The 22,072-nt window shown below is 44.5% G+C and overlaps 2 protein-coding genes across 12 annotated transcripts in view; both read left to right on the top strand.

The window, feature by feature from the left end:
- The window catches only part of LOC105089188 (butyrophilin subfamily 3 member A1), a 42,099-nt gene extending 34,221 nt beyond the window's left edge, over nt 1-7,878 (top strand). For 8 of the 9 annotated variants that reach the window (XM_064475996.1, XM_064475999.1, XM_064475995.1 and 5 more), the window contains 7 exons: nt 56-337; nt 2,673-2,873; nt 3,054-3,074; nt 3,163-3,189; nt 4,051-4,077; nt 4,509-4,535; nt 6,134-7,878. In XM_064475996.1, the coding sequence (XP_064332066.1) occupies nt 56-337; nt 2,673-2,873; nt 3,054-3,074; nt 3,163-3,189; nt 4,051-4,077; nt 4,509-4,535; nt 6,134-6,789 (1,241 nt within the window). In that variant the 3' untranslated portion in view covers nt 6,790-7,878. The remainder of the gene's footprint in view (nt 1-55; nt 338-2,672; nt 2,874-3,053; nt 3,075-3,162; nt 3,190-4,050; nt 4,078-4,508; nt 4,536-6,133) is intronic. The other variant, XM_064476000.1, reaches the window with a different exon arrangement.
- A 1,375-nt stretch (nt 7,879-9,253) lies between these two features.
- On the top strand, nt 9,254-21,860 carry LOC105089170 (butyrophilin subfamily 2 member A2). Of its 3 annotated transcripts, XM_010980176.3 has the most exons (8): nt 9,254-9,479; nt 9,973-10,093; nt 11,395-11,742; nt 16,080-16,361; nt 17,716-17,937; nt 18,638-18,658; nt 18,760-18,786; nt 20,264-21,860. In XM_010980176.3, exons 2-8 carry the CDS (start codon nt 10,009-10,011, stop codon nt 20,884-20,886), a joined length of 1,608 nt encoding a protein of 535 aa, XP_010978478.1. In that variant the 5' UTR covers nt 9,254-9,479; nt 9,973-10,008; the 3' UTR covers nt 20,887-21,860. The 3 variants fall into 3 exon arrangements, with proteins under 3 accessions (XP_010978478.1, XP_064332072.1, XP_064332073.1); XM_064476002.1 differs by lacking the exon at nt 9,973-10,093; XM_064476003.1 differs by lacking the exons at nt 9,254-9,479; nt 9,973-10,093 and adding an exon at nt 10,125-10,406.
- Nucleotides 21,861-22,072: the final 212 nt, after the last annotated feature.

Here is a 22,072-nt window from a genome sequence, read left to right on the forward strand (position 1 = left end):
CCCTCTCTGATATAGGAGGCTCCCAAGGATTGAGGCTCATGTATTCCTTCTACAGCACTGGGTTCTGATCTTCATATTGAAATGAAGGGCCATAAGGACGGAGGGATCCACCTGGGGTGCACGTCCTCTGGCTGGTATCCCCAGCCCCAGATACAGTGGAGAGATGTCAAGGGACAGAACATGCCAGCTGTGGCAGCACCTCTGGCTGCAGATGGAGTGGGCCTGTATACAGTCACATCATCTCTAATCGTGAAGGACAGTGCTGGGGAAGAGGTGTCCTGTATCGTTAAAAATCCCCTCCTCAACCAGGAAAAGACAGCCCGGATTTCCATTGCAGGTCAGTATTGTGCTTAGCCTCAGGTATACTGTGCTTAGCTGTGCTTAATATTGGAAGAAGAAAGATGTGTACACCTGGAACTAATATATTATCGTATGTCAATTACATGTCAAGTTTTTAAAAATGCCATCAAATGTGCCTTACAGAAGACAAATGTAAAATCTAATCTACAGACAATTAGGAAAAATGACAATTTAAACATTAACCGATTGAAATTTAGTGTAGCCATATGAATAAAAGTATAAAAATAAATACAGTAAAATAAAAACAAATTTTAAAAAGAAAGAAGGAGGTGTGATTCTCTGTGCTGACTTGTCAGTGAAAACAAGGCATTGAGCAGGGTTCCACAGCCTTCTTCTTGCTCCAGGGATGTTTCTTTTTCTCATAAAGCTGTCATAAGTATTTGTGAGCATTTCCTGTGTACCAGAAACCGGGACAGGCAATGGAAATGGGGGTAAATAGTAAAGATCATGTCCTTAAGCAAAGACAAATGACAAAATGGGGCAAAAAATATGTACAACTCATAGTTTAGGGAAAGGGCTAATCTCCTTAAAATATAAAACAAACCAGTAGGGGAAGAAAAGAAAAAGATATGAATTACTAGTTCACAGAAAAGGAAAATACACCAAAGGTTGTCCAATCTCACTTAATAGAGAAATGTATATTAAAACATTTTCTACTTGTGAGATTGACAATAAAACGAAATAAAACAAAACCGTGCTGGTTGGTAAAACATTCTGATGGTAGGATTGTGGAGAGACAGTCACTCTTAGATATTTTTTGGTACATGAAATTTGATATATTTTTGTTATGAATCGGTACAACTGCTATTGGGGGCAAGTCTCCAAACTACCTATTTATCGATCCAAAATCCCACTTCTAGGAATTTATCTGACAGATACGTTTGCATGTGTAGGAAATGACCCAGGTAAAAGGTTATTTCTTACAGCATTAATTATAAGAGCAAAAAGTTAGCAACTATGCAAATGTCCACTAATGGGGAACTTTTGTGCAATGGAATATTGCCCAGTTGTGAAAGGAAACACAGCCATTCTCTCTGTACTAATGTGGAAAGATTTCCAAGATACAATGTAAACAGAATAAGCAAGATGCAGAGCAATTCGTATAGAATGCTATCTTTGGCATAAACAAACAAACAAAAGAATATATTTATATTTTTAAATTTAATATACACTTGCATAGCACTCACTGTGCTAGGCCCTTTTGAGACAGTAGGGAAGAGGGCAGGGCACAACCATTAAAAGAATGAGACAACAATTAGCACCACTATAGTGGAAGATTCAACTCCCAGTAGACCTTAAGGCCCAAGATGACAGAAGATTTGACTTCCAGTAGACCTTGACCTTCATTATATGCTCATTGTAATATATTAGCATGGTAAATGGCACTCCCACAGGCACCATGACAGTTCCGAGGCTGACCATAAAAGGTCAAAAAGTGGGCGGTGGCTCAATTCCTGGGAATCCCAGCCCATTCTCCCAAAGTAGTTGGAATAATACTCCCATTTGTTAGCATATGAAGTTACCAAACTCATGAAAACTAACAACCCTTCACCTTGTGGCCTTTCTCTTGCCTTTTGAGATGGCCGGCACTCTGTCTACAGAGTACGTATCTCTCTGAATAAATCTACCTTCACTCTACTATGGCTTGCTCTTGAATTCTTCCCTGTGTAAAGCCAATGACCCTCACTTGGTGGGGCGTGTCCCAGGGACTCAACTGAGACTTGGGTGGAACACAGCCATCCTCTCGTGCCCCAGTTCTCCTGTATCACTTTTATAAGCACTAATTTAATACTTTATCCCCATGAGTTAGGTACTATTATTACCCCCATTTTATAGATTAGGACACCAGAAACAGAATGATTAAGTAATTAGTCCAAGGGCACACTGCCTGTCAAGTGGAGGAGTCAGAATTTGAACCCAGTCCCCTCAGCTCAGAAGCACACATTCTTAACCACCAGATTAAGCTGACTAATGAGAATCTAATTAAATAAGAGGGGCAGAGTGAGTGGATGAGAAACTTGGATGATGTTATATATTTTTTACTTCACATCTGAACCATGTGAATGTAACCTATTGTAAATTTTAATTAGAGAAAAAGTGTTTCTGAAGCTCAAGTAACACAGTCACGTGGTAGAGGCAGACCTTTCAAGACAAGTAATAGTATTTTGTTATGACTGTAACTACAAGCCCTTCCTGAAGTCTTTCTTACAGTTCTCTGAGACTTTAGGAAGAGAGAGATCATTTAACATCAGGAGATAAAGACCAGGATCCCTGCCCTGGGGATGAGAGGCTAAGGCTGGATCTCGTTGCAGACCCCTTCTTCAGGAGCGCCCAGCGCTGGGTTGCTGTCTTCGCCGGGACCCTGCCTGTCTGTCTGCTGCTACTCACAGGGGCTGGTTATTTCCTGTGGCTGCAGAAGAAGGAAAAAGAGGCTCTATTCTTGGAGAAAGAAAGAGCAAAAGAGGAAAAGGAAATAGCCCAGACTGAAAAGGAGCAGGAACAAAGAATAAAAGGTATCTGACCCCCAGTGGGCATCTAAGGCCCGCGTTTACAGGAGGGAGCTGGAAGACCTCGCCTCATCCCCACCCCACGCACCCATCCTGACACTGGGTCATTTTCAAGGTTTATTTTCCAGAGGTCCTCCTCCCTCCATCCCCATAACAGTACTTTTTTTTTTCCTGCTTATTTTCCAGAGACACTCCAGTATGAACTCAGTAAGTTCTGATTCCCCCAGGGACCCACACATGTCTTCCCATCCCAGCTTGAGCGTCTTACTGACTCATCACCTTTCTTCCATTGCAGAGTGGAGAAAGATCCAGTACATGGCTCGTGAGTGGCTCTGACATTTTCTCTGAATTTGTATCTAAGACTGTCTCTGCCCTAATATTTTTCAGCCCCTTTCCTCGGTGCCTAACTCTGCCCTGGGCTGAGGAATGTTCTGGATCCCTTTCCCTTAGGAAAGAAATATGCGTGGCTGATTGGGGGAAAGCTCCGGGGGTGGGGGTGGAAATCATGGTTTTTCTTTTTTCTTTTTTCTTTTTTTTTTCTGGAGAAAGAGGTCTTCAGTCTGCCTCCATGAGAGGTGTCCACACTTTTCAGCCCAGTAATGCACCTTGAAATATCCCAGGGCGCACTTAAAGGAAAGGGGGAGGAAGGGGAAGGAACTTCTTATAGGACATGCCTTCCCTGTACCAGGAACCTCACTAGTTGCTTTACATAATCGGCAGTGTGCTGAGAAGAAAAGAATGTAAGATTTAAAAGAATGAGAAAATCAGAGAAAGATAGAGAAAAGTATCTCTTAAGAAGTGCAGTGGCCACAGTGGCTCAGTTATCATAGATTTACTATAAATGTTTTAAAAGATAGTATCTCGAATTTCCTCCTTGAGTTGCCCGATTCTTTTCAGAAGTAGGCAGGAAATAACACAGATGGAGAGAGATGGGCTCTAGGACACGTATACATGCCCATGTACACACACTGAGCCCTGCGCCCAGCACTGCCACAGCGCCTGTGGCAAATGATGTTCCAGACTTGATACTAAGGAAGAGAGCGGAGGAGAGAGTTGAGCAGGGAGGAGGCAGGAAGGCTACAGTGGTCAGAGAGAAGGATTAGATGGGTGTAAAAGGAAGAGAAAGGGAATGACTCAAAAACGATGGAGTTCAGTTGACATATCTACCTTTCTTTTATTGTAGGTGGGGAGAAGTCTCAGGCCTATGCTGGTGAGTGACCGGATGGCCTCTGAGTTTCCTGGCACATGTGTACTAAGTGTTTAAACCTTTTCCTTCTGTGTGACCCGTTGACGTTCCCAGTAGGAGTACTCAGATCTAGCCCAGGGGCTCATTTTCTGTGGGGGATAACCTCCCGGCTTTTCTGGAGCCTCAGAGAGGATTTTCAGTTACGGCATCTGACTTGCAGCCACCCCAGACCCTGCTGGCACACACACACGCCCAGACTAACCTAGCCTGGCCATGTCACCACAGCCCCAGCCTGATGGAGCAAAGGAAGTCTACCATTTTTGAGAGGTTTTGTGCCTGAGCTGTTGGACATTTGAAGAGACTGAAAGAAGGGAGACAGAAAAGGCTTGGTAAGGAGATGGGTGGGGGTAAGACAGAATTAATGACCTTTCCTTATTGTGTCTCCTTTTTTTCAGAGTGGAAGAAGGCCCTCTTCCAACCTGGTAAGTGGATCGCTGTATGTCCTCTAGGACAACAACCCAAGGGATCTGATTCCCTTTTTTTCTCCAAGTCTTGAGATTCTGGGATGACAAGTCCCCATGACTGGGAGAGTTCCTAGTAGGAAGCTTGAGGTCTCAGTCTCAAAGCTGTCCCCATCTCCAGGGATGAGAGCTGAGAGAACCAGGGAGAATTGCTCTCCTGGGCTTCCCCAGATCTTTATGGGAAGGAAGAGGTGTCAGGGATAGAACTGAGGGGAAGGACAGGTGAAGTGAACTAACGCCGCAGAGGGAGTGGGGATGTGACATGACCAAAGAGAGACAGCAATGCTCAAGGATCTTTTCCTTTCCCAAGCTCTGTATGCTGCCTCCTGCCCCTGTGTCCTCAAGTTACTTGATGTTTCTGAGCTTCAGCCTCCTCATTTCTAGATCATGATTCTAATTTCTATTATGTGAGAGTTGAGGTAAAAATTAAATGAGCTAATGAAGATGCGTTGGTCAAAAAACCAGCAAGAAAGAGATGATATATTCAAAATGGGTGGTTGAAGAGGGTTTAAAGAAGGAACTATTCACAAAGGCAAGAGAGAGAATAAAGGGAAATCAACAAAGGAATGTGCAGTCCCCCAGGGCTCGCGACAGTGGGGACCTGTCACCCCCTGCAAGCTTGAAGAGCAGATAAGGAGAGGGTGCAGCCCAGAGGAAACTGTAGCTCTTCGTGGGGACCCTGCCTGTCTGTCTGCTGCTCCTCACAGGGGTGGTTATTTCCTGTGGCTGCAGAAGAAGGAAAAAGAGGCTCTATTCAGGAGAGGGCTGCCTGAGAAAAGTCAGGCCTTTGTTAGAGCATCACCATCTGATGCTCACAGGGAGGAAGTGGGGGAAATATATGCTGTGCTTTTCTTCTTTCTCCTTCCAGTCTTCAGCTAGTACCTCCCATTGGCCAAACCCAACAGGTGACCAGAGGCAAAGGAGCCCAGTGATGCTGTCCATAGAGGACAGATTCCCAGGGCCCAGAAGAGGGTGGAGAAAGATGGAGAGTGGGTCTGAGAGCACATAGAGCCCCCAGCATGGCCACTAGCACAGAAGAGGCACGGTAGCACTATAGCATCAGGCACTTCCTCCGCGCCCGGCCCTGAGTCAAATACACAACATGTGCTGTCTTCCTACCCTAAAGATTAGTACTTGTATCCCCATTTTTCAGATAAGAAAGTTGAGGCTCAAAGATATTATATAGCTTGGGTCTATGGGAAAAGAGAAAAAGAAAAGACATTCATCTCATGAGTGGCAGAGCAAGGACTCAAATGTAAACCTACGTGCCTGTGAAGCACTGGTGGGCAGAGTCATTTTGGGGAGGGAAACCAGAAAAAGGTAGAAAGAAGGAGCCAGTTCCAGTTATCAGTTAAGCAGATCCTGACTGTCATCACCCTCCTCTTTCCCACTGAACACAAGAGCCCTGGGGCTTTTGATATTGCTGAGAGGGTCACATTCAGGGCAGGCTGGGGACACCCGGTCCTGGACTTGGGCTTCCTCAACCAGTCCCAGACCTTGCAGGCTGAAGCTCTGAGATCTAGGAACCATGGCTGACCCCATCCCCAAACTTTCTGCAGCGGATGTGATTTTGGATCCAAACACAGCAAACCCCATCCTCCTTGTTTCTGATGACCAGAGGAGCCTGCAGCGGGCAGATGAACGACAGAATCTGCCAGACAACCCTGAGAGATTTGATTGGCATTACTGTGTGCTTGGCTGCAAGAGCTTCACATCAGGGAGACATTACTGGGAGGTGGAGGTTGGGGACAGGAAAGAGTGGCATGTCGGGGTGTGCCAGGAGAACGTGGAGAGAAAGTGTTGGGTGAAAATGACACCCGAGAATGGCTTCTGGACCGTGGGGCTGACTGATGGGAGTAAATATCGGGCTCTCTCTGACCCCCGGACCAAACTGACAGTTGCCAACCCTCCTCAAAGAGTAGGGGTTTTCCTGGACTATGAGACTGGTGAGGTCTCCTTCTACAACGCCATGGATGGATCTCATATCTACACCTTTCCACACACCTTCTTCTCCGGGCCTCTGTGGCCTGTTTTCAGGATTTTGACATTGGAGCCCACAGCCTTGACGATCTGCCCAGCACTGACAGGAGAGGGGAGTTCCATTGTTCCTGACCTAGTGCCTGACCTTTCCCTGGAGAACACAGTGGCGGTGGGCTCAGCTGATGAGAATGGGGAACCTCAGGCTGAAGTAACATCCTTGCTTGCCCCTACCTAGCCTCTTCCTTCACAGCAACAAATCACAACCATAAAATCCTAAAGGCACACACTGTGTGAAGCATTCCACTAATATTAATACAAGTATTTATTCCATAGGGACAGTTGACTAGATACCACTTTCTTGTCTCTTTCATATGGAGAAAGAAACTGGGGTGCAGAAAAGTGAATTCACTTTCCAAAGGTCACTCAGCTAGTGAATGACAGCTGGGATCCAAATAATAATAACTAACAACATTTACAGGTGACTTAAAATGTACTGGGTGTTGTGCTCAATGCTTTAAATGAATGTCACTCATTAAATCCTCACAACAACGCTATTATATCACCTCGTTTTGCAAGTGTGTAAACTGAGGCAGGGCCAAGTGAAGTAATTTATATAATTCATCAGAAAGTTTGTGCTGCTGGGAGAGGTTTGGCTCCTGGACCCAATCTCCACCCCATCCTCTACCCTCTAACTTATTTTCCAGCCCAATTGCCCCTGAGGGACAGGAACCATGTACAACCCTGAGCTCCCCTTTCCAGGGCACCCCAGGGTCAGGATCATAATAGGTGACTATGGAGGCCACACCCAACTTGGTTGCTTCAAGGGCAATTGTCAGAGCCATAGGTACATCGCTTTATTGGATCCACTCTGCAGGGCGACTCGGTCTGGAGAATCAATTCACAGTGACTGCACCACGCAGGACGGCAAAGGGACTAAAGGCCAAGTCTTAACGACTAAAGGGCATGTGTGCCCCCACTCCCACCCTGTCAATGTGATGTGTGATGAGGGAGCCAGAACCAATCCTACGTTCCAGGTCTCTAGAAAGCGTAACTTAGTACATAAAGATTGTCTGTGGAACAAGGATTGGGAGGAATGAGGCTAGATGAACTTTAGTGGTATTTTTATCATGCTGTGGATTCCATCTCCAGGAAAGAGATATTTCCACCCCTGCTCAGTTTTGATATTAACTGATATTCTCTGCAGCTGATGGGTACTGGACAGAAGTTACTCTACATTATCAGCACTATTTTGTTGATCAGTGTATCCCTGCTACCTGGCATGTGGTCGTCAAGTTACATTTGTTAAATAAATGTGTTAATAATCCTCAGTCTTCAACTGAGCCTTTTCTAGACTTTAAGCCCCTACAGATTACCCACCACAGGTTCACAATTTACCTCGCTGCCACATTTTCCCCAAATCTTTATTGGATTAGTTGTCCATTGCTGCCACAATAAATTATCACAAATTTCATGACCTAAAAGAAAATAAATTTATTATCTCGCATTTTTATAGGTCAGAAGTGCAACATGGGTCTCACCAGGCTAAAATCAAGGTGCCCGCCATAGAAAACAAACTGTGGTTACCAAAGTGGAAAGGGGTGGGGAGGGGGATAAATTAGGAGTCTGGGATTAACATACACACTACTATATACATAAAACAGATAAAAAAAAAAAAACAAAGACCTACCATATAGCACAGGGAACGATATTCAATATCTTGTAATAACTTATAAGGGAAAAAAACCTGAAAAGTTTTATATATATATGACTGAATCACTTTGCTGTACACCAGAAACTGATACAACCCTGTAAATCAACTATACTCCAGTAAAAAATAAATTTTAAAGAAATAAATAAGTAAAATCAAGGTGCCTGCAGGCAGCACAGGTTGTAAAGATTCCGGTGTGAATCTTCAGCCTACCACACATAGTCATGGCTTCACTCCCTCTGAAGGAGACCTCTCCATCCTCTATATAAAAGCCCCCATGATTGCAGATTCCTGTGAATCTCAGTGAGAGTGACTTTTTGGAAATTTTATCTGTAGCCCTTCATTCACTTACTAGACCCAGGTATATACGTCAGAGGGTTCTTTTGCCGAAAAGACAGTTCTCACTGTTAATGCTGTGTGGTGAAAATTCTACCTAATCCCATCTCTTAGTTGGATTTCCCCCAAAGCTGACTGAGTCAAGGACTTGGGGTCAGATTGTCTATTTGAGAAGTGATCCTAGGAAATCCAGGTTCAAAAATAAATTTAAAAAAAAGAAAGAAAGAAAAGAAAAGCCAACTAAGTAAAGAATGACATACAGTGGACATTAATCAGTTGGTTATCATGTGGACAACTGGGCTCCATGCCACCCAGGACTAAGAAACAGGTCAAATTGTGAGATATGCTTATGTTTACCCCATCACCTCCGCACACCCTCAACCCAAGCATTGTACACACCAGGCCTCTCCTGGTGATTAGTAGCAACACCACAATTTGTGAGGAATCTCAAGGCTTTTCAAAAGAAAATAAAAATTATCCCACTCCTGAAAAAAAAAAAAAGAAAAAGGAAATCTTTTTTAAAAAGTCTCTGCACAGCTGTGCGATTTTAATTTCTAAACCGTTTCTGTGTACTCTACCCAGTAACTGGTGAGAAAGTAGCTCAGGGATGCCATTGGCTGGCTGACCCATACATAGCTGGCTCTAAATCATTCATTGGAAATCTTGCGACTTTGTGATCAGCGAGTGGGCCGGGTCCCAGGTCCAGCAGCCCCCACGCCGCGACTAACCCGGGGGCGAAGAAAAGTTTTTTCTCCGCTTTGGGACGGTCTGGTGTGGTTGTGACTGTGCCCATGGGCGGGTTTAGAGGAAGAGGAACGACCGGAAAATCATCATCTGAGCGTCAGAGAAGAGAAGAAAACGCAGGAAGTTAGTTCTACAAGGTAAGAAAGGGAGGGGACCTGCTACCGCTGGGGTGAGATGGGGGTTGGGGGTGTGGGCGCGGTAGGCAGGAGGAACAGAACCTGATGAGGCGAAAGGAGGGGTCCGCCCGAGGGGATACTTCCGGGGCTGGGGCGGGCGGATGGCTCTCCACCACTGGCTTGACCCGGGGTCAAGCCTGATCCGCGGGTAGGAGGAAGGCAAAGCAGGGAGGACATGGAAGAATATCAAATGACATCTGAAGAAACTCAACTCTGGCCGGAGAAGTGAGCTGAGGAAGGCGGAAAACTGCCTTCCCGATCGTTGTATTGTTGGCTTACTCCATGGAATGTTTAGTGAATCAATCTACCGGTAGATACCTGCACTGGGAGAGGCAGGGGGCTGCCCAAGACAGAAGCTGGGGTGCTGATGATAACAACAAGAGTTACAGGAAACTGTGACCTAGATCAGAACTGTGGTGCCAATCTCCCTGGCTGATTCTCCACGTCTCCCTAGGCCTTTGGTCCCTGCCTCTCCCGGGTGACTCATCTTATGGAGCCAGCTGCCTCTCTGCATTTCTCCCTGCCAAGCTCCCTTCTCTTCTTCCACCTGCTCAGCTTGCTGGCACCAGTCTCAGGTAGGAGTGCATGCCACTAGCACTTAGCAGTTTCTCAGAAAGGAAAATCCAACACTTCAGTCTGCAAAGAGGAAGCATGAAGAACGGCTGCGGTTGTGTTCACTCACCCTTCCATTCTGCACACGTTCATGGAATTTATCCCTATCCTGGCACACTCCAGTAGGAATCCAACCAGAGCCACAAAGGCGAGCCATCTATAGAACTTAACAATTCTTAGTAGCTACTTTTAAAAGAGTAAAGAGGAGGTTGGGGATATAGCTTAGTGGTGGAACATCCCCTTAACAAGCACGAGGTACTTTTAAAAAAGAAACAGGTGAGATAAATTTTAACAGTATATATATATATTTTTTTAATTTCATCTTTTATTGAAGTGTAGTTGATTTACAATGTTAGTTTCAGGTGTACAGCAAAGCAATTCAGTTATACATATGCATACATTTTTTTCGGATTCTTTTCCGTTGTACGTTATTACAAAAAATTGAATAGAGTTCCCTGTGCTATATAGTAGGTCCTTGTTGTTTCTCTTTTATGTATAGTCAGTATAGTCATATGTATCTTTTAATCCCAAACTCCTAATTTATTCCTCTTCCACCCTTTCACCTTTGATAACCATAGTTTGTTTTCTATGTCTGTGAGTCTATTTTTGGTTTGTAAGATTTGTATCACTTTATTTTAGATTCCACATACAAGTGATATCGTATGATATTTGTTTTTCTCTGTCTGACTTACTTCACTTAATATGATAATCTCTAGCACCATCCATGTTGCTGCAAATGGCATTATTTCATTCTTTTTTATAACAGTATATCGTGTTTAATTCTAAATAACCAAAGTAGTATTATTTAAATGTTTAATTAATATAAAATATTAATGATAAAATATTTCACATGTTTTTATTCTGAATTTTCCAAATTGTATATATTTACATTTACAGCATACTTCAGCTGGGGACTAGCTAGTGGCTATCTTATTGGACAGCTCAAGTTTAGGCTATACTCCAGGCACGGTGCTAGACTGGGGGATAGAAGAAAACCTCTGTAAGCACAGAGTCAGTAGAGGGTGATCAGGGTATGCTTCTCAATTTTTTGTTCATGAAGCATTAGCACTCTCGATAGATACCCCTATTAGGTATCTGTTGTTACCCACCAGCCACACACACTGGCCCTCAGAATCCTCAGCCCAAGAAGCCCCTGTGGACTTAGAAAGAACATGTCTTCCACTCCCAAATATCCACTTCCTTTCCTGCCTTAGATAGTTTGATGGCTGGTACACTCGCCTGATTCTACTGTTTTGTTGAACAGCCCAGTTTACTGTCCTGGGGCCAGCTGATCCAATCCTGGCCATGGTGGGAGAGAACACCAAGTTACAGTGCCACCTGTCACCTGAGAAAAACGCTGAGGACATGGAGGTGCGGTGGTTCCGGTCTCAGTTTTCCCCTGCAGTGTTTGTGTACAAGGGCCGGCGAGAGAGAACGGAGGAGCAGATGGAGGAGTACCGGGGAAGAACAACCTTTGTGAGCAAAGATATCAGCAAGGGGAGCGTGGTGCTGATCATACACAACGTCACCGCCAACGAAAACGGCATCTACCGCTGTTATTTCCAAGAAGGCAGATCCTATGACGAGGCCATCATACATCTGATGGTGGCAGGTGTGTCATTTCATGTATTTTCTCACAGTTCTGGAGGCTGGAAGTCCAAGATCAAGCTGTCGGCAGGGCTGATTTCTCCCGAGACCTCTCTCTTTGGTTTGCAGCTGGCCACCTTCTCACTGTGTCCCCACCCGGTCTTCCCTCTGTGTATTCACGTGGCCTTTCCTCTGTGGGCGCACATCCCTGGTGTCTCTCTCTGTATGTCCTAATCTCCTCTTCTGATAAGGACACCAGTCAGATTGCACTAGGGCCCATTCTAACAGCCTCATTTTAACTTAATTACCTCTTTAAAGCCCTCTTTCCAAATACAGTCACATTCTAAGGTACTAGACGTTAGAGCTTCAACATACGAATTTTGCTGGGATAGAGTTCAGTCAGCAAAATGCACCTTCTTAAAATCCCCAGCGGAAACTAGAAGGAGTAGAAGGGCTGAGAAATATTTATCTCCATCCTTATTAGATACTACAGATTTGTTTTCCTAAGTGTTTGTACCAATAAACACTCTCCCCAGTTATACATGATACTCTGTACATTTTCATTAAGTCTAAAGAGAAGTTCCTCACATGTGATTTCAATCCATTTCTTCTTTCTAGTAAATCATTTTCCATGACTGTGAAGATCAAACACCATCCTTGACCTTTTTCACCGTGCTTCCCTACTTTTCTCCTCAGCACATATCACCTTCTTACATAATATGCATTTTATTTATTTGTCTTGATTATTATGTCTCTTCCACTAGAACATAAACCTCATAAAGAATTATTTTCTATTTTGTTTCTGCTGTATCTACATCACTAGACCAGAACCTGGAGCATAATACATGCTCAACAAATATTATTGAATGACTAAGTGAATCTGCTCCATCAAGCTGTAAGTGGGCCTCACATCATGCCTGAGCTATCTCTATTCTAAACCTGAGAGCTGTTTGTTTTTAACCTTTCCCCATGAGCTTCTTAACAGTCCATGCTTTTAAACATCTTTGATGTACGCATTAGTCAGGGGAAGTGAGGTCATGCTCTGGTAACAAGCAACCCTCAAATCTCAGTAGGTTAAAACAACAAAGGTCTATTTCTAACTGAAGCAACAAATCCTTCATGAATCAGGTGGGGCTCTACTTCATACAAAACCCCCTGGAGCTTTGTGGTTCACCTTAGCAGAGGGAAAGAGAGCCCAGCAAATCACCCACTGGCTCATAAAGCTTCTATCTGGGAGGTGCTACACGTTATTTATACTTAACAATTCATTGACCAAAACAAGTCACATGGTTATTCTTAACTGTACAGGAGAGGGAAATACAAGCCTAACCATGTGCCCAGTTGAACTGAAAATTTTTATAGATAGCACTAAAAAAATACCCTTTCAGGTTTTTGTTACTAGACATTCTTTTTTTTTTTAATAAAGGTTCTGGGACTTGAACTCAAGACCTCATGTGTGCTAAGCATGTGCTCTACCACTGAAATATACCCACCCACCTCCCACTAGACATTCTTTTAAAGTATTATAGTCCAAAACACAATCAGAACCAATCAGGACCTGAGAACACCAGCAATTATTTACAACTACGTGTCTCCAACATCTAGCAAGTTGCTTAGCACCTAGTAGGTATTTAATAAGTAGTTGTAAAGAGAAGAAGTTAAAAAAAATGAATTGCTGATATCAAAATCAGAATGGGAAAATTTCTCCTTGGGCTCCCTCTCATCACAGACATTCATAAATTCATTCCATAAATACTTAACAAGCTTCTCCAATGTTGAAGTTACTGTTCTAGAAACTGAGGAGAAATCAGTGAGCAAATTACATAAAGATCCCTGCCCTCATGGAACTCACATTCTGGAGGGTGCAGAGAACAATAAATGAAATAATTAAACTGTATTTTATATCAGATGGTGATGAGTACAGTAGAAAAAGCAGGGAAGAGACTAAAAGTGAAGAGGAACATGGAGGTAAGGGAATTATACATAGAATGGTCAGGCGAAGCTTCACTGAAAAGATGGCAATTGAACAAAACCAGAATGAAGTGAGAGGGTGAGCACCTCTGGGGCTCATTGAGAGGATCCAAAGTGAAGTCCTGTCTAGCACAGCACTGAGACGGGGTCCTGATAGGGGACGTAGAGTTTATCGTTCATGCTGTACACTTTTGAGAGTGAGGGGAGGCACTGACAGTAATTACACAGAAACCACTGGAATAAACTAGGACTGCCCAGGAAACTACAACATGTGCCCATCTCATTCTTTTCATTTGTTCATTTGTTTGTTTTTTGTTTGTTTGTATTAATACCTTTATTATGGTATGATTTCTGTACAGTAAGCTACACATATTTCAGATGACACTTTGATGAGTTTTGATAGATATATGCACCTATGAAACCACTGGCACAATCAAGATAGCTAACATTTCCATCCCTCTTGATAAATATTAATTTTGCCTTCTTTCCCTTTCCCCCAATATTAGTTGTAGTGAGAGTGACTGACATGGAAATTATATACTAAGCCTGGTGGCCGCATAAAGAAAATGAGTAAGAATTTGGCCAGGGGGAATTTGGCAAGGCTTCAAAATAGAAGTGGCATTTAAACTGAGGTTTCTGGGAGTTTACTGGCTTTAAAGTATGACCTCACTTCCAGTATCAATGTAATACACTTTATCTTTTTTTTATTAATGGAGGTACTGGGGATTGAACCCAGGACCTCGTGCTTGCTAAGCATGTGCCCTACCACTGAGATATTTACCCTCCCATACTATACTTTAAAAGACATGTTTGAAGACTGGAAAAGCCTTTAAGACCACAAAAATCAATGGCACTTCAGTCCATCAGACCAGTGGAAGTGAGTTTTGAGGACAGCACAACCTTCCCAGTGCATCTCAAATATAACTGGTAGGAGACCCCATCTTTACACAGAAGGAAAACTTTGATTAATACAAAATATCATGGAAGTAGGGTTTCTCCACCCTGTGTCCTGACTCTGTTCACAGCCACACTGCAGAGCTGACCAGCATGGGCTTGTGTGTGGCATGTATTTTCCATTCTTCCCCTGTAACCGTGACCCTGGCCTGGCCTGCCACACTCTGAATTGAGTTGTTGTACAATTGTGTGTTTAGTGTGTTTTGATGTGGTTAATTGGCTGGCTGGTTTTGTCCTTCAATCTATTGTTTCATGCTTGCCTTTATCAAACCCCCTCAACACGTTTTGTAGAATTTCTTTCCAACTTGCTGAGTTCTTTCATCTTATCCTAGTTCAAAGTTTCAGTGTGGGCCTTTCACTATGCAACTAGTTTTTTTTTTTAATCCTGGAAAGATCAAATTGAGCAGGAAGCAGTAAGACTTAAGTAACTGCTTTAATTTTATCTTTGATAGAATTTATTGGCTAAGCTTAACAAAGGGATTACTTAAAAGAAGTTTGGATGGTCACTGGATACCTGGCTAAGGGGGCAGAAGTCTCCTAGGACCAGGCATTTGTAGCTCTCAGAAATCAAGTATTCTCTTTTAGTGAGGATTCTTTGAAGGATAAAATAAATTAGGAAGAGTCTGGATTCTTGGGACTTTTGATGATGTTCTGCTGACATTAAGGAGGTGATAGTGTTACTTTAAGGATCACAGGAGCATCGAGACCTAATAGGTGGATATTGTTAAGAGACTAGAAGAAAATTACCTAATTGACTGAGCCCCTGGAAGGTAAACATCTCTGAATTGGGGTGGAGGTTGGCTTTGCACACTAGCTCTGTCCATTCTCCTAAAAACCAGCAGCTCCTTATGAGTATTAGATTGCTGTGGCAATGTGAAGCCCCAAACCAGGGGAGGAGGGAAAGTGTCTCGAGGTCAAAAAATTTAAGATCCTGCCAACTTGGCAGATTTCTGTCCTTACTGTATTAACCTAGAACTTCAGGAAGCCAAGGTTACTGAGAAGTCCTCCCAGGGCTTCTAAACCTGCTTGTTTCTGGACATACCAGGAATGGGAAAATTAACATCTCTAGGTGAATGAATCAATCAACAAACATTTATTAGGAGGCAGATAGATGCTCCTGTGATGGGGTCTGTAGGTGGAACACAAAGAAAAGTGCAATTTAATCCTTTCTCCCCTTAGAAATCATACAGTTTGGGGACATAATGGTCTCCTGGTGTTCTCCAAAGTCAAGGTTTTCTTCCTTTCTTTCCTCCTTACTGTTTTCTTCCTTCCTTTCTCCCTTCACAGAAGGGAGTGCATGGAAAATGTATCATCTGGACACCGGCCTCCTGCTATCTCCCCTCTTGCACTGGCTCTCATCACTAAGAGCTGATCTTCTAAGACACTTGACCTAAGACACCATTACCTTTTTAGCTGAGCCCTGGTCTCTCTCCCCAGGCCTGGGCTCTAAGCCCCTTATTGAAATGAAGGGCCATGAGGATGGAGGCATCCGGCTGGAGTGCACATCTGTAGGGTGGTACCCAGAGCCCCGTGCAGTGTGGAGGGAACCTTCTGGTGAGATCATGCCGGCCCTGGAGGAGGCTTACACTGTGAACGCAGATGGACTCTTCAGGGTCACCATGGCTGTGATTATCAGAGACCACTCTGTGAGAAACGTGTACTGCTCCATCAACAACACCCTGCTCAACCAGGAGAAGGAAACTGTGATTTTCATCCCAGGTCAGTTCCCTGCTCCCTGGAAGCCCAGTTCGTGATGGCAGGATCCTCAGCAGACAGATTGGAGCCTAGCATGGGGAGGGGGAGGTAGGGGCGTGGGGCAGAAGTGTCCAGGGTCCTGGAGAGCTGGAGGCTGCAGCTGAGCTGAGGCCCCTGCCCCTGTCACAAGGGAAAAATCAAATCGTCTCAAAACACCTGAGTAGGAGGCCTCTTCTGTGAGGGTAAATCTGATCATTTTTATTCTGTTATAGTCCTCATCCTGCAGCAATTTTCAAATATTTAGAACAATCATAAAATGATGGAGAATGATAGGGGTGGGTGGCTACTTGCACCTGGTGGTGTCCCTTCCTGCTCATGAGATTGTCCAAGGGATACAGTGAGAGAGATTCTCTGTCTATAGACATTCATAAAGTCATTAAACAAATACTTAACAAGCAACTCATATGTTCAAAGCACTGTTCTAGAAACCGAAGATAAATCAGTGAACAAAATAACATGAAGGTCCCTTCCCTTATGGGGCTCCCATTCCAGAATGGCCAAAGGCAATCAATGAAATGATCATTAGTTAAAACAAGGAGTGAGATAATTCATTAAACTGTGGATTATGTCAGACGGAGATAAGTACTGTAGAAAAAATTAACGGAGGCAGGGAGGCGGGAGGGTTAGGTGCCTAGGTTAGTCATAATTGTAAATAGGATGGTCAGGGAAGGCTTCACAGAAAGATGGCAGTTGGGGAAGTGAGGAGTGAGCCTTGCAGATGTTTGAGGACTGAGCAAGCGATGTAGCGAGAACAGCATATGCAAAAGGCTGAGGCAGGAGCTATCTGGCAGTCTCAAGGACTCCCAAGAAGCAAGTGTGGCTGGAGTGGCTTGAGTACAGGGAGGGTTGTAGGAGATGAATTCAGAGAGGCAATGGGTCCAGACTGAAGCCATGTAGGCCGTAAATGGACTTTGGCTTTTCCTCTGAGTGAGAAAGGAAACACTGTAGGGTTTTGAGCCAAGAAATAACATGATCCCATTCATTTAGGCTGCTGTATTGAGGACAGACTGCAGAGGGGCTGGGCAGAAACAGGGAGCAGGGCACTGCGATATGCCAGGCAAGGAGGGATGGCAGCTCATACCACATGGCGGCTGTGCTGATTCAACGCAGCTTCAGGGCGACTCCAGGTGTTTCTGCTTTTTTGTCTGCTGGGCCCCCAACCCCTGCAGTCATTGTCGGGTGAGCCAGTGCAGAGCCAAAGTCTCTGTATCTAGCTGGGATTTCTGAGAGAGAAGCTGCCAGACCAGGGACCTGAGAGGCTCTCATCCTGGGGCTCCCTTTTCTCACTAAATGGGAATTTTTTTTAACTCCCTTTCAGAATCCTTTATTCCCAGCACATCTCCCTGGATGGTGGGCCTGGTTGTCATCCTGCCTTTTCTGCTTCTCCTCATCACTGGGAGCATCTGTCTCATCAGGAAACTCAAGCGGGAAAAAAAGTTTCTGTCTGTGCAAAAAGGGGTTGAAAATGAAGAGAAAAAAATTGCACTTAAGGAACTAGGGAAACAACGTGTGGAAAAAGAGAAAGAACGTCAAATAAAAGGTAAAAGAGTAGGAGGACAGTTCACCCACCAGCATGCAAAGGACACAGCTCGGGCAGCTAGAAGCCTGGGAAAGAGAGAGAGGACATGAATAAAGGCAGCAGCAAGGGCTTATGGAACTAGAAATAAATCCCAGTCCTAGTGTCACTGTCCTAGTAATAATCCCACAGACCCCGCTTTCTTCCATTCTGCAAATATTGCATCCGTTCACCTGCTACCTATAGCAGTAGATTTTTTTATGGCTATAATGCAATGTTTTATTATTTTAATTTAATTCAGTTTTTTATTGAGGTACAGTCAGTTACAAAGTGTCAATTCCTGGTGTACAGCACAATGTCCCAATCATGCATATACATACATATATTCGTTTTCATATTCTTTTTCATTAAAGATTATTACAAGATATTGAACATAGTTCCTTGTGCTATACAGAAGAAATTTTAGGTTTGCTTTCGTTCAACAATCTACCACTTTTTTAAAATCTATTTTTATATATAGTGGCTAACATTTATAAAGTACTGATAATATCCAGTCCCCTGATCAGATATTATTTCTGGTATCTTGACAGTTTCCTAGGCAGCAGGGGAGGGGGCTGGTGGGGTTCCCAGAAAAGGCCAGCATTCATCGTTTAAGACAAACTCAAATTCTCTTAGTTCTTCTATTGAGGACATTCATTTATTTCTGTTTCTGTTTCTTTTTCAGAGCAACTTCAAGAAGAATTGCGTAAGTTTAGCATTTCCTGAACTACTCCATGCAAGATTTGTATTCTGCTGGGTTAGCTGTTATCTCACGATAATCTCACCTCTCTGCCTATCCCGTTGCAGGATGGAGAAGAACCCTCTTACATGCGGGTGAGCACCTCTGACCTTCCCCCAGACCCCAAGCTTTCTCCCCACTAGCCCCTCGGCAGGACACATTAGAGGAGATGAACAAGGGGGCCCAAGGCTTTCTAGGGGGAGCAGGGGCCTGGGATCGGTTCACAAGCAGTATCCCACCAAATGCTGTATCCTACCCCTGCTGTCAGGGAGTCCCAGCAGCTTTTAATCAACTCTATCACTAATTTCCCACTGTCCTTTCTATTTTAGAATAATTTCATCTGTGATTACCAAAGGTCTACCACACAGAGTGAACCTCCCAAAAGGTTACATTTTGGTAGTTGTTGCTCATTGGAGCCTGGATTAATTTGAAAGAAGACAATACCGGCTTAGCTATTTATAACCTGGGAGATGGTATAGACTCACAGTGGGAGAGCCCTGTGTGGCAAAGGCAGTAAACTTCCCAGGCCTGTCTCAGGGGTGTACAAATAGGTACCAGAAATGCCTTCCTGCTCCAAGAGAACACTGACACTCCGTGTAGAGCCTGTCAGGGGAGGGGATCTGGACAAGTGGGAAGAGCACAGTGTCTGATTGCCCAGTCCTAACGAGCACTGTGCGTCTTATGATTTGACACCTTTAATGGAAAAGCATCAAAGAATCCAGGCTTTGCTAGATTCCACGGCACTTAGACCTCTCCTCTTCCCTCTTTTGAATTGCAAACTTATCACAATCAGACATGTCAACTTGGAGAAAGAAGCAAATCATTTTAACACAATGATTTTGTCAGATGTAGACTGACTAAGTGATGGTAACCGCAGATGGGAGAGGTCTGCAGAATGACAGGGGTCTGAAGCGTAGCTGTAGACCTCAGACCCACGTTAGGAAAGCAAAACTGGGTGGTTATGGTTCCCCCTACCTTTTACCATACACACCTCTCAGGTAGCAGGTTACTTTGGGGGACATTATCCTTCTGTCTAACCCTATGAAAGGGGGCCCTTGTTAGTCATTTGAATCAGTTGTCACCTGGTTAAACTAGTAGAACACAGAGGATCAGTAAAGGGCCCCTTATTGCCTTTATCTTTGTAGGGAGGAATTGGCCTTGCATGGCTTAATTGGGAGAGGGGGACAGGATAGGGCCTCTTTGCTGGTTTAATCCAAATGGGGAAGTTTCTAACTAGAGTCCCAGGGATCATGTATCTTGAATAGAGAAGGGGACAGATCTGAGCATGTTGAGAGAAAGTGGGAGCCATTAATATCAGCTCATTTGCTAAACTTTCTATATTTCTTAGAGCCCCAGTTACCCTCTACTTGGGCAATGTTCCTTCCACTCAAGACATGGAAGTGCAGCCTCAGTCATTCTGTCTACGAGCTGCCTGGGATCTGAGATCAAGGGCCTTCATAGAAAAGATTGTTACCTAGGGGAGCTCCCACCAGCTTTGGGGGATCTCTCTGGGGACCAGAAATCTCACCATCTCTTGAGATCATAGACCTAAACCTGCGACTTCCTCTGCAGCTGATGTGGTCCTGGATCCAGACACTGCTCATCCCGAACTCTTCCTGTCAGAGGACCGGAGAAGTGTGAGACGGGGCCCCTCCAGGCAGAGCATACCTGACAACCCGGAGAGATTTGATTGTCAGCCTTGTGTCCTGGGCCTAGAGAGCTTCTCCTCAGGGAGGCATTACTGGGAGGTGGAGGTTGAAAACGTGATGGTGTGGGCTGTGGGGGTTTGTAGAGACAGTGTTGAAAGGAAAGGGGAGGCCTTGCTGGTTCCTCAGAATGGCTTCTGGACCCTGGAGATGTTTGGGACCCAGTACCGGGCCCTGTCCTCCCGTGAGAAGATTCTCCCCCTGAAAGAGCGCCTTCACCGGGTGGGCATCTTCCTGGACTACGAATCTGGAGATGTGTCCTTCTATAACATGAGGGACAGATCGCACATCTACACATGTCCCCGTTCACCCTTCTCTGGGGCCCTGAGGCCCTTCTTCAGGCTGGGGTCTGATGACAGCCCCCTCTTTATCTGTCCAGCGTTTATAGGGGCCCAGGGGGTCACAGTGCCCGAGGGCGGCTTGGTCCTTCACAGGGCAGAGACCCACCACAGCCTCCAGGACCAGTTCCCTGGTCTCAGAGCCAAGTAGAGAAGCCCAAGCCACCGCTACTACCACAGCACAGCACCACCCCCGGGGAGGAAAACCACCCTCCTTCCTCTGGTCGCAGAAGAGAATTTCCTCCAGAGGTCCCCTGACACCCTTCAAGCCCCAGCCCCATCTCTCCCTCATTAGGCTGTTGCTTTTGTTCATTTGCATGTAACCATGGGGCAGGGGCCAGTCTCGGACACTAGTGATGCCACATAGCTTCCAACCAAGAAGAAAGTGTGAGAAAATGACAGGCAGAAAACCGGCTGCTTTAACATCAGAGCGAAGCTTTCAGCCTGATACTGGAGTTGACATCAGAGACTAGGATTTGGGGCAAGGGCAAGAGGATGCACTAGGATGTAAGAAGGGAGGGGGAGACCACAAATGGAGGTCAGAGATAGAGGAAGTGAGACCAGAGAGGTGGGCTAAGGCTATGGATGTATTTAAGCCCCACCATTACAGCAAAGGGGTCCCAGGAGGTGATGATCCACTTCCAAGCCACCATCAAGATTTCCAGATCCCACAGTAAAGCTCCCCAGGCCTAGACTGGGACGGGAGGAATGAAGGACAAGGGCACATCTGGTGCCACACCTGGTCTGGCTCAGGTGTCCCTACAATAAACAAGGAGTCAGTACTTAGTTATTGAGCATGGGCTAAGGTGTAAGGTCCCAGCTGAGCAGGTCACCATCGGACCAAGTGGATCTCAAGGTTCAGGTCAATGGGAAGAGCAGTGCTTTCCAGCTTTTTGGCCTCAGGATGCCTTTAGACATTTAAAAATGATTGAGGACCCTAAAGAGCTTTTGCTCATTTGGGTTATATCTATCAATAGTTGTAACATTAGAAATTGAAGCTGAGAAAATTTTTTAATGTATTTATTTATATTAATATGGTAAAAAGCCAATTATAAGTTAATATAAAAACATGTTTTATGAAAATAAAAACTGCTGTTTCCGATGCAAAATAAATTTTATTGAGAAGTGTGGTATTCTTTAATGTTTTTGCGAATCTAATGCCTGGCTTCTAGAAGGTGGCTAGATCCCCACATCTGCCCCTGAATCAGTGTTGGGGTATCACAGGTCATGTAGGCTCTAGATAACTTCACTGTAAGAGAAGGAGAGCAAAAATGGCAAATAATGTCTTAGTGTTATTATTCTGGAATAGTCTGAGCTTTGCAGACTCCTTGAAAGTG

This window comes from Camelus dromedarius, chromosome 19 (assembly GCF_036321535.1).
Source record: "Camelus dromedarius isolate mCamDro1 chromosome 19, mCamDro1.pat, whole genome shotgun sequence".
Classification (NCBI taxonomy): domain Eukaryota; kingdom Metazoa; phylum Chordata; class Mammalia; order Artiodactyla; family Camelidae; genus Camelus; species Camelus dromedarius.